The 13,217-nt window shown below is 37.4% G+C and overlaps 1 protein-coding gene across 1 annotated transcript in view; it reads left to right on the forward strand.

The window, feature by feature from the left end:
- Nucleotides 1-13,217, forward strand: part of LOC105198770 (catalase) — a 50,204-nt gene that overhangs the window by 23,107 nt on the left and 13,880 nt on the right. Inside the window, exon 4 of the mRNA XM_039446300.1 lies at nt 10,172-10,322. Within this exon, the coding sequence (XP_039302234.1) occupies nt 10,172-10,322 (151 nt within the window). The remainder of the gene's footprint in view (nt 1-10,171; nt 10,323-13,217) is intronic.

A 13,217-nucleotide genomic window follows, 5' to 3' on the forward strand; every position in this document is an offset into this window, starting at 1 on the left:
GGATCAATCGCTTTCTTTATGAATATGTTATTTATGCATGCAATTATACAAGTTTGTTTGAATAAGCCCTTAATAAATTCATGAAGAGTGACATTACATTTTAAAAATATACAAAACAGCTCGGTTTGCTAGATTTATACTGCCAGCGTGACGTCAGATCCTGTTAGCATGGGGTGCTCGATTTGTGCTAACAATCTGCCGTCAGATTGTATTGTACAGGTCTTGCTCTAATTCTGTCGCCTATTTGACATTAGGTGCTGGCAGCACGGCGTGTTTGCATGGTGCTGCCAGTCTGTCGCGTCGATTCTGCTCGTTTGTTACCAATCTGACGCCAGGTCTTGTCAGCACGCAGTGCTCGATTTCTGTTGTCAGTCTGCCGTCAGATTGTGTTGCGCAGGTTGTGCTTGATTTCTACCGCCAATCTGACAACAGTACTGTCAATTCTATTTGCTCGATTTCTGCTGGAATTAAATGCCAACAGTTTCTGTTCTATTTCTGACAGCAGTTTGCTGACACCGCTGATATTGCAGAGTCTGTGTGAAATCTGTTGCCTTTCTAGCAACAAAAATTGATAACAGACTCTCCGAATGATCTGTTCGTTGACATTTGGCTGACGGGGTTTATTAAAAATACCGTTGTTTTGGAGCTGAATCTTTCGTTTAATGAAAAGATTAGTATTGAACATATCCCATACAGCACAGAGAGATTGCAGAAACATTGCAGAATGATTTCATTGAAACATTGTAATATTGCATATTAATTGCGAAATATTGTGGCAACATTGCTGGAAGATTACAGCAACATTAAGATGTCCGCTTTTTGAAATATTGTATTGAAACATCCCAGCAACATTGCAATGTTATAAATTTTTCCAAAATATTCACATAAATATTATTACACCACATAATTCCAATGAACAGAACAATATTTTTGTAACATTTTAACAAACTTTTTTTGCAAAAAAAATTTTGGGAACTTTTATTTAGAAATTTCCAAGCGATCACCCATCCAAGTCGCGACTCTGGTGAACGTTGTTAACCTCCGTGATCGCTGCGAACTGATTCTTTATGATGACCTGTGAACACTTTATGTTGATATATGTATATAACTGATAGATCAGGTCAATATACGTTATCAAAAAAATAAAAAATATATAATTAAAGCACAGTATTTATATAAACAAATATGAAATTATAATTTTTTTTACTAATTTTGCAAATGCAGAATAGCATCTGGAATAATTTTTCTGTTATTTGTTTAAATAAGAATGCAATTAGAAAATATATATCAATATAATACAATAATTAAATTAGATATAAACAAATTTTTATTAAAAAATCAATTAAAAAATATTGTTTATTCATTGAGATGTAGATTGAGGTTTCTTTATACGTGGATCTATTTTGTCTATTGATATGAATATTCATATTTCTCAACAATACTATGATGCACACAGCACCATGGGACCGCATGCCTTTTTCTAGACGTTTTAGACATCAACATTTGAAGGATGTCTGCAGACGTCTATGCAAAGTCAATTTGTAATCAACTCTGAAAGCCTGATTTGGATGAATCGACTTACAGTCGACATATGGACGGTTGTGCTATTAGGGAATGTAGAGATTCAGCGGAAAATTTAGTAACATCGTCCGACTTTAATTTGCTAAATGCGGATAAATAATTATGGATGAGTTAAATTAATATATTATTATACGCGAATATTCTGCTTTGGCTCTTTAATGTCATTACTTTATTAAAAAATCATTATATTGCAATGTTTCTGGAATATTACTGGCATATGCCATGAGATGTTGCAGGCATATTGTTAATTTATGTTTCTGCAATGTCTCCGTAATATTGCATTGCAATCTGCAACATTGTAACATTGCTGCGATATTGCTGTAATTTTTTGTGCTGTATGGGATATTTTATTAAAATTCTATCGATTATTCTTCAGCAGATTTAAATGCATGGATATCTGCGTCTCTTGAAATGTTTCGGAGTTTTACGAAGGCGAGGCAATCGTTTCGGAAAATGCGGAATTGGCCAAATTCTGCTTTGAAAATTCCACACTCAGATCAATTCGAGTGTGAAGCTCTCCACACACTCCGATTATATTATAATAGTTATTTAAAAAAATTATTAATAGTTATTTAATAAGTATATTAAAATAAATGATGTACAATATTAACTTGTAAATGTTTATAATACTTTCATTGTAAAAGCGCAATGTATAGCACAAAATATTTTAATAATGTTGCAATATTTTCAACGTTTCTGCAAATATATAACTTTAATAAATATATAACTTTAACTGCAATATTGCTAAAATGTTCAGTATTGTGAGGAACATAAATCACCTTTATGTTGCCCTAGTTAATTACGTGCGTGCATTTGCAACGGAAATATCGTACTTAAATACTTTTTGAAGTAGTACACCCACGATCATCGATTCTGTCCCTCGGAAAATTTTCCAAACTAAGAAGTCACTATCTTTCTACATACTGCAGTTCATAACGTAACGTCAGAGCTTGCAGTCGCGTCGGCCGCTTGCGACCGCATTTGACATAAAGGCAAAGTAACCTTTATGTCAAATGCAATAAATTTTTGGAAGTTAATCCGAGAACTCGAGTTTTGAAGATAAATATAATTAATAATTTCTCGTGATGAAAAAAAACATAAATTAAAGATAAATTTTTAAAAACTATCAAACTATTATTATTATTATTAAGGTACTTTATTCCTTGCGGAGTACACTGTGGACCTCCGCTTCGCTTACAAAGTTTCAACATTTTATTCCTCGCTTTACAACGCACGAGAGAGAGAGAGAGAGAAAGATCACTTATCCATCCATACCTTTACACTCATTCTCTGGACCTTCGTTCCCGCCGCATATTTTTCTCTTCCTTCCACACTCTCATTCATACCCAACCACCCTCCTCCCTTTCTCATCCCCTCTAATCTCCTTATCCAAATCTCTCCCTCCCCGTCCTCTCCCAAGATCTTATCCACTATCTCCTGCCATCCTTTTTCAATCCCCCAATTTGTGCATTTCTCCCATATGTGCTCCCAAGTTTTCATTTCCCCTCCACATATCCTAGACTTCCTTTCTTCATCCCCTTCCCAATATCTACTCCCCCTCATCCCGTCTCCCAGCCTATACTTTGCCACTCTCTGTCATCTTTGCTCTTTCCATTCCTTCTTTAGGTACTCTGGCAACCTCTTATCTTTCACCCTACCATACTATATGTTGAATCTAGAGCTCCTAATTTTCTTCCATCTTTCCTCCTCTTGCCATCTACTCTCCCTTGCTACTACCTCTTCCCCCCTCAACTCTCCCTCCTCTCTCATCTTTTCTATCTTTATTAAGCTCCAGCTCTTCTCCTCATAAAAATCTCTCCTTTCCTCTTCCCATTTACCCATCACTTTTCCTACCTTCGCCCTGTCTCTCATTTCCTCCAAACACAACCTTGCCAACTATCCCCCCCTCCCTCTCCTAGTTTCTTATCATAACTCCATGCCCTTAACCCTGCCCTCCCCCTCAACTTTTCCCTCAGCATTTTCTCCCTCACCATGTAACCTAGCGTGTACCTCCCAACCCTCAAAATCTACTTCAAGAACCTGTCCTGTATCCTCTCTACCTTCTCTCTTTCTGTTAAGTATAGCGCGATCTAACGTCACATTTGGTAGTCACGTAGTACGTCCTCTTTTCTTTTCTTTGTCTAGCGCGTACGCTCTCTTACTAGAGTCGTCTCCCGCCTTTTGAAAAGTATCACTGTACTTACTACTGTGTCCAAAAAGTAAGGTGACATTGCATTTTAAATCTACCGCGCGCACGGATTTGGAGGAATAAAATTTTTTTTAGGTTGGTAGGACTGTCTTTGACATCCAAGAGAAGTAACACGTCAAAATATCCATTAGTGTTTGAGATACGCATTGTTTTGTGAGCTGCTAAAAGTGAATTTCTCGTTTTTTGCCGTCACACACTGCGCTGATTATTCGTGATTTTTTAACCAAAAACTCGACTAATATCGTTCCACAACCGTATTCACCTGATTTGGCTCCATGCGACTTCTGGCTATTCAGCAAACTCAAGCGGGGACACCGGAGTCGATAGAAGAGATTCAAGCCGCTGCGAAGAAGGAGCTAAAGGCCATTCCTGAAATCGATTATTACAACTGTTTCGAAGATTGGAAAATCCGTTGGAATAAGTGTATTATATCAGGGGGGGATTACTTTGAAGGGGACGAAATTGATTTGCAAGAATAAATAAAGAATTTTCGAAATAAATGCAATGTCACCTTACTTTTTGGACACAGTAGTATTATACAATAAAGTATTTCTTTGTACACAAGAGCAGTCGATTCACGCATAACCTCCAACACTTTCTTTATAGCCCCATATCTCCACTCCATATCCCATTACCGTCCAAACCAATCTATTAAACAACCATATCCTTCTCAACTAATTCTTTTCAAACTTCCTCTTTTCTATCCCCCACATTTTTCTTATCACCACTGCTCCCTTGTTAACTCTCTCCTCTATAGGTTCTTTCTGACCCCCATTTGCCATTATTACATACCCTAGATATTTGTACTTTCTCACCTCTTCTTTCTCTTTTCCTTTCCATTTCCACACCATCTTTTTCTGTCTTCCGCCCCCCTTTCTACATCTCATTACCTTTATCTTCTCCACATTGACTTCTAATTCCTTCCGTTCTATATAACTTTCTAGTACCTTAATCATCCCTTTCATCCCTGTCTCCTCCTTTGCCACCACTGCCACATCATCTGCATACGCCGAGTATATTTTTCTTCCCTTTACCCTCACTCCTCCCACCCCTCCCTCTCTAACTCCTCATCTAAATCCGCCAGCAACAGAGTAAATAAGCATGGGCTCAGAGTGCACCCCTGTCTTACCCCTCTTCCCGTCCAGAAGTTTTCCTCTTACCTTATTCCCCCACCCTCACTCTACTTATGGTCTCCTCCAATACCTTCTCGCACCTTACGACCAAACTTTCTTTAACTCCCTTTTTCCTCATCATCTGTATGAGGATTTTTATATCCACCGAGTCAAACGCAGTTTTCAAATCTGCAAATAGCACCACCATCTTGCTCTTTCTCACCGCCACCCTTTTGTTTATCAGATAGTTCAGTACGTAGATTTGATCAATCGTGCCTACTCCTCTCCTAAACCGCGTTTGACTCGGTGGAAGTATCTCTTTCCTCTTCACCTCCTCCCTCAATCTCTTCGTTGCGTACACCTTGTATGCCGTTTGAGTTAACGTGATTCCTCTATATTCTTCAACTCTCTCCCCCTTTTTCACTACCGGCACTATCACTCTCTCCCTCTACACCTTCGGCCACCCCTCTCCTTTCTACACTTTGTTACACATTTCCCACAGCCATTTCTTTATTTCTTTTCTCCCATATTTCCATACTTTATTTACAATACCATTCCCTCCCGCCGCTTTTCCCTCCTTCAGTTTTCTTACCGCCCTTGCTATTTCTTCCCTACTGATATCATCTTCCTCCATTCCTTCTCTTTCCCTCACCTCCCCTCTCACCCTCCACTCCACTCCCCCCAACACTTTTCTAAAGTGTCCCTCCCATTTCCTCATTTTGATCCCTTCCCTGACTCTCTTTCTCTTTCTCCTTCACCTGTTTACTATCCTCCATACATCTTCTTTCGTTCTTACACCTTCCAATTCCCTCTCCCATCTTTCTCTATCCCTTCTTTTCTTTTCTTTACAATACTTTGTGTATCTCTTCCTCATCTCCTTATATTTCTCCCCCTTCCCTACTCTTTTTTTCCACTTTTTAAACTCCTCCCTTACTTCTCTTTTCATACTCCTACATTCCATATCCCACCATCCTCTTCGCACCTTTTTATCTTTTTTCTCTACTCTTTCCAATGCTCCTTCCACTCTTTTTTTCAATTTCCTCCAACCCTCCTCAACCCCCTCCGAAACACTATCCCTCTTGCCCACGTATTCCTCAAATTTCTTCCTTTCCTTTTCCGTCTACACCCCTCTTCTTTCTCTTCCTTTCCTTTTCCCAATCTTTTTCTCCCCCCTTCCTCCCCTCTTCACGTACACAATTAATGGTTGATGGTCAGAATCCACCCAGTCCTCCACCTTTATCTTTACCATTTTCCCTCTCGTATCCTTCTTCCCGATTATGTACGTCAATTACAGTCCCCCCCTTCCCTCCAGTATACGTCTATTCTCCCTCTTCATCTTCTTTTATGCAACCGTTCATAATTGACTATCCTAATTCCTTTAAAAAACCACACAATTTCTTTCCCTCTCTATTCTTTCCATCTTTTGAGTTTCTCTCTCTTTCCCCTACCCTTTCCTTCTCTTCTATACCTCCCCCTTTTCTACCCGTTCTTGCATTAAAATCCTCCGCTATTAATATACTTACCCCCTCCTCTCTCTCTCTTCCATCCATTCTCTTAATTGCCTTGTTTTTTCCTCTAGGTCCCCATTCACATATACACCCACTAGTTTCCACCATTCTCCCCCTAAGTTAACTTTACTCACCTGTGATTCCACCTCTCTCCTTTTCCTATTTTCTTTTTCTCTTTCTATCCCATCCCTTATCCCCATGATCATCCCCCCCATTGCCCTCCCTTTTTTACTTTTTCTTCCCGCTTTTTGCACCTCCTAAACGTATCCCTTCGGTAACCATCTTTGCACCCTCTCCCATCCTTTCTTCTGTAATTATGTTTCACTCAAAAACATTACATCCCATTTTTTCAGTTTCTTCCTAAAATCCTCCTCTTTATTTTCCATGCCTGCTACATTTCAAAAACCTATTTTGTATTTTTTACCGTCCCTCCTTTTTCTTCTCCTCTTTCTATCATATTTTTCATTTCCCTTATTCCCATCCTTCTCCCCCTCTCCTACTCCACCCCGCTGCTAAAAATCCTCTTTCTCTTTCTCTTTCTTTCCCCTTCTCTCCTTCTCTCTTACATTTCTTCCCTTCCATTCCTTTAATTCATCTTTGATCTCATCTCATATCCACAATTTATCCTCAATCCACATTTTCATATATCCTACTCTTACCTTTTTTCCTTTTCTTCTATTCCTTTCTGCTTCTCTCTTTATCCACTACTCTACCCATCTCTCTTTTTCCGTCAAGTCGTTTACGATCCACTCCTTCCTATCCCTCAGCTTTGTCTTTCTCTTCATCACATCAATTTTCTCCCTCACACTTGCAAATTTCATCAATACCATGCTCCTTCCGTTCTTATCTTTATTCCCTATCTTCTTTACCCCTTTCACTCTCGCTACCGCCCCCGTTGCCTCCACTATTTTTTCTATCTCTCTTTTTAATTCCTCCTTTTCCTCTTCCTTTACTCTTACCCCCTTTATAATTATATTCCTCTTTCTCTCCTCCCTTTCCCTCTTTTCCCTTTCTAATTCTAGTCTCTTTATCTTTTCTTCCAGTTCCTTCATCTCACCCTTTCCCCTTATCTGTATCTGCTCTATCTTTTCCCCTTTATCCTTCTCTCTTTCTCCCTTCTCCTTCTTCACCCTTCCCCTACCTTTCTCTATATCCTCCACTTTTTTGTCCAAATTGTATACTCTTTTCCTCATTTTCTCCATCTATTCTTTCATCTCTTCCCTACCTTCTCTCAATTCTCTCAATTCGCTTTTCATTTTCTTAAAACTTTCCCTCACCTCCCTTAATATCTCTCTTATCTCTCCTTCTTTTTATCTTACCGGCGATCTCTTTACTTTATTGCTCTTCTTAAAGATTTCTCCCTCCTCTACTCTAGTCTCCTCCCCCTGTTCACCCTTCCTTTTTTCTCCTTCAACAATTCTAGCAGCGGCGCACTGTTTGATTTATCCCTCATTAGACTTTCTACCTTGCTCGGCCTTCCCACTCTTTTCTTTTCCTCTCCATTCCCTTCTACTTCTTTTTCCCTTTCCTTTCCGCTATCCTTTCCTTCCTCCATCTTGTCTTTCTTCTAACCTGCCAACTTTCCCTATTCAAAAGTTTATTTACTTGTAGTCGGATAAATTTTTTTTTATTGAAATATTTATGTAAATAAAATGTAAATAAAAAAAATTTTTAATTAAGTAATCTAATTTTTGCAGTTCTAGAAAATATTTACTAGAAAATATGATTCTTTTTATATTTAAGATGATCACATTTTTTAATCTAAGAAAATAATCTAATTAAGTTTAATAATATTTTTAGCTTATTTGTAAAATCATTATATAAATGTAGAAAATGTAAAAATACAAAATTATATACTAAGATAATATATCGGTTACTCAAAAGTTACTCCAATTCAAAATTTCCTGCAACTGCACTTACTCTCTTCTGCTATGCTTCTCACTTTTACCGCCCGATGTCGCTATCCTCTCTTTTTTCTGTTTCCCCTCTACTCTCTATACCTGCTCTCCCGTCTAACCTCCAAATCCCGTCCCAACCCTACTATCACTTCTGTCTCACTATTCCCTTACCCCTGCCCTATCCCTTATTCTCCCAACTCCACCTGCTACTTCTCTGTCCTCTCACTCCCTCGCGCTCCAATCCTGCCCTCCTTCTTCTCAAAAAACACAATCTCACCAAACACACCTTACAAGCACACAACTATCACTTTCGCTACCGGAAACGGAAGTCTTATTAAACTATTATTAGATGATTGTATTGTTATTAAATTATTGTGTTGTTCCAACGTCATTTAATTAATAATTTCTACGTTAATCATAAACTGCAAATATGTAGAAAGATAGTGACTTCTTAGTTTGAAAAATTTTTCAAGAGATAAAATCGATAACCGTGGATGTACGAGGTATGTTCGGAAAGTAAGATTACAACAAATATTATAAATCGAAAAATGTGAATTTATTTATGAAACTTACATAGAATGTTACGTAGGTATATAACTATTTTTCAACATAGTCATCCCATTTAGTTCCTTACATTTAGTGAGCCGCGGGATCAATTTTTTTATACCCTCGTTGCACTCGTTTCCCGCTAACTTCCTCGACCATTCGTAGACCGCGTCTTTTACCTCCAAATCGAACGAAAATCGTTTTCCACTCAAGATGCTTCTTTAGACGAGTGAAAAGGAAGAAATCAGAAGATGCAAGGCCCGGGCTATGGGATGGATGATTTAAAACATCCCAACCAAACCTTTTTAGTGGGGTGTTTTAAACCATCCATCTCATAGTCCGGACCTTGCATCTTCTGATTTCTTCTTTTTCACTCGTCTAAAGGAGCATCTCAGTGGAAAACGATTTGAGTCTCCCTTGTCACGCCGATCAATACAGATCGACCGTTATTCGTTAACATTGTAAGCGATCAGCGTTTGAACATGCCTTACAACGACTCTAACGACGAACCTATTATTGGTCAGAGATTAATTTATTTGCACGAGTCGTACAAGAAGCGATACGTAGACCGAATTGTTGACACGATTTGTTTCGCGGACTGGAAATCGACAAAGCAAGAATAAAATTTCGGACCATGGGCTTTAAATCCCGGACTATTGTATTTAAAAGGCTGTTATGAAGATTTGTTTGCGCTCTGCGTCTGTAATGTAAGAATACACACACACTGAAGAAGACTCCGTAGAGTCGAAACGTTTGTGTCCTCTATATACGAATAAATATGTATTATTAGCTATACGAACATCTACACCTTTTTGCTCGTCTCACTGGCCTTTTTAATTAATTGTTAAATTGCATACGAGCTTACCAGAATAGTTATGATTTTCGTCCAATTTGGAGGTAAAAGACGCGGTATACGAATGGTCGAAGAAGTTGGCGGGAAATGAGTGCAACGAGAGCATAAAAAAATTGATCCCGCGGCTCACTAAATGTAAGGAACTGAATGAGGTGACTATGTTGAAAAATAGTTACATACCTATGTAACATTCTATGTAAGTTTCATAAATAAATTCACATTTTTCGATTTATAATATTTGTTGTAACCTTACTTTCCGAACATACCTTGTATGTACAATATATGATCTCTATTGTTTAACGTTGTGCAATTACTGATAACATAATTCATAAGAATTGTGTGCCACTAAATTACATCGCTTAGCAAATATAATTAATTTGAATAGCGGAATAAAAATAAAAAATTCTTGCGTTTATATATTAATTACTATAAACAGTCTGCTTATTACATTCTGTTGTTTTTAGAGATCCACGTGGATTTGCCGTAAAGTTCTACACTGAGGAGGGTATCTGGGACCTCGTAGGCAACAATACGCCGATCTTCTTTATCAAAGACCCACTCTTCTTCCCGAGTTTCATACATACGCAGAAGAGAAATCCAGCGACTCATTTAAAGGTTCGATCAAATTTATAATCATTATTTATAAATTACAGCCTAACCATAGTATAAGGACAAGGATATGCTTGATCTGTCTCAGACCACTACATATTCCTACCACTTTTGTTCAAGCTGATGTCATACTCGTATGAAGTCGGAACGAATCGGATATGATCAGTGGTGTTTAACTATTTATGTAGGCGCGCGATAGACGTAGTAGGCCCGTATTCATAATAGTCGAGACTTATTTTTAAGATCGTCTTAAGTACGGTCTTAAGATGCTGAAAAAACGACTGGGCGACGACAATTCAATTTATCCGACTGATCGACGATTCCGATTTTCGACCCGACTCGACTCGACGACTTCCTAGACTAAGGACCGTTTGCACCAACGCCGATTAACTTAACTGCCGTTTAAGCGTCAACCGTGATTGGTCAATTTTACTTAACGTAAAAATGCGATTGGTCAATTCCGATAGAAAAATCAGCCGATTAAGTTAATCGGCGTTGGTGCAAGTGGCCCTAAGATTCGACACGACATTTCGACTTCACGGCATGTGCTTTGACTTGAAGATGGCTTTCCAAGCAGAACAACAAGTCAAAATGACATCAAAGTGATTCACAATTATGTCAAAATGATATCAAAGTGAATCGTAATTGAATCGAGAAGTGACTTTTAATGATCATTTTGTGGTCACTTTGACATCATTTTGACGTCGTAATAACTCCCTGTTCTGTTTGGGTCCGCTTGTTCCGAAAGATATCTCCGAAAGATATCTGCTGAAAGGAAAGGTATGGAGTAGGAGACAAATTATTGTCACAGATGGATCGAAAGGGAAGGTACCGATAGCGCACAGTACTATTGCACACAGCCAATCACAGCGGCTGGTGCCTAGTGATATTCTTCTGTTCAAGCGCTATGAGTGGTTGTGAGTAGCTTGTGTGCAATAGTACTGTGCGCTATCGGTACCTTCCCGGATCGAAATACTAAGCACTTTATTGTATTGTATCACAGCGTACAACAACTTGGACTTAGACTACAACGACAATTTAGCAAGACTCTTGCACGAGATGGACTAATTCTGCGTGCCGGCTCCACTGAGAGTGTCTTCTTCATGTTTGATCCCGGAAACGATCGGAATCGCGCGTACGCTGTGCTCCGGAGCGTCGGAGCACACGCTCGGTTCGCGCGCTTTAGCGCGCGCCGCATTTCATGCTCGCGATTGACATTTGGGCGCCATCGGACGAACGCCGCTATAAATCTTACAATGTCCTCTAGATTCATAGTCATGAAACAAGCAAATGCTTGAGTAAAATCTCAAGACAAGGCTTGTCCAAAACGATCTTATTTCAAGACGTCTTAGCAAGATTCATAAACAGATCTTGTTCAAAATAAGCATAGACTTAAGACTATCTTATTAGTCATGAATTCATAGTCGTACTAAGGCTGGTATTCGTAGTCAAGTCTCAAGTCAGCACTTAAGATCGTCTTATTCAAATAAGAGGTTTGTTTTTTGTTCCTGCACTAGTTGCACTAGTTCAAGAAGTGTACACTAAAGCGTTTTCTATTCCCGAAATGATGTCAACAAGATTGTTTGCTATTCCAGTGTAAATAAACTCAGTGTATGAGTTCAGTGAACTAATTGCTTTAGGTCTGGAGTTAGTGCAAGCAGTGCAAAGCAGTGTAAGCATGTGAATTCAGACACAAAAAGCACAGTTCGTGTTCGGACGTGTTACTAAACCGTCCTAAAATAAACTCAAATTTACTTATTCACAAAAAATATCTTAAAATAAGTATTTACAAGCATTAGCATTAGCATTAAAAATAACATAAAATTCACAATTTATTAAATAATCAGAATTATGAAACATTAAATTTGTAAGGTTAGAAAATGTCATACTAACACGTAATTAATAGTAAAATATTAAGTACATTTATTATAATATTAAATTCACTTACTCTTTAAAAATTATTCATCAAAGCATATATGTAAAATGCGATTAAATAATCAAAGATTGTCTTTATCTATCAAAATAAATTTTAATGCTTAATAATATTTTACCATGATTTATACTTTTTGCAATAAATTAAAACAATAACGTTATTAACAGTTTATCTGTCATTATTATAAATAAATACGATCCTAATGGTGGAATTGTATTAACATTTTCATCTTCATCGGATGAATCTATCATTTTCATGTTAAGATAAATATTAGACGCCATTTTATTTGCACTGACTTGCACTAAAACGTTTTCTATTCCTTGACTGCATGCTTATACTCATCAGTTCTGACATGCACTAGTTCAGTTCAGTTCAGTTCTAACGCAATTCTTGTGCAGAAACAGAAAACATACTTATCGTCTCAATAGTAGTACATTTCATAGACTTAAGGCGAAGAAGTTCTTGCCTAAGTTGTTTTTATTTGATATAAGATCGTCTTTGCAAAGTAATGCTTAAGGTAATGCTTATTTATGAATCGGTTGTTTCCGTGATATTTCCTATGAATCTTCCAATGAGAACATTGTATACATTCAGCTAAACGAATCAGACCTATTATTCTATTGGAACTGTTAAACTATAAAATCAGCGAACTGAAGTACTATACCTACATTTATATTATAACATCAACAGTAAACTCGAGAATTTCAAGTTAATTAGTGTGATAATTAATTATTTAAATTTTGTTAGCTTACATTAATTGTGAATAATTAAATTAATCAAAAATCAAAAAATTTTATTTAATTAATGAAAAATAAGTTACCGGTAAATTTTTCGAAAAATTCTACAACGCGGGATCATATAAATTAAAAGTAATGAAAGATAAAATCTTTAAAAAATATGATTAAAAATAGGGAGAATGTTATAAAATCTAAGTTTATTTATTAAAGTTGAGTTTTATGATTATTAAA

Source organism: Solenopsis invicta, chromosome 1 (assembly GCF_016802725.1).
Source record: "Solenopsis invicta isolate M01_SB chromosome 1, UNIL_Sinv_3.0, whole genome shotgun sequence".
Lineage (NCBI taxonomy): Eukaryota > Metazoa > Arthropoda > Insecta > Hymenoptera > Formicidae > Solenopsis > Solenopsis invicta.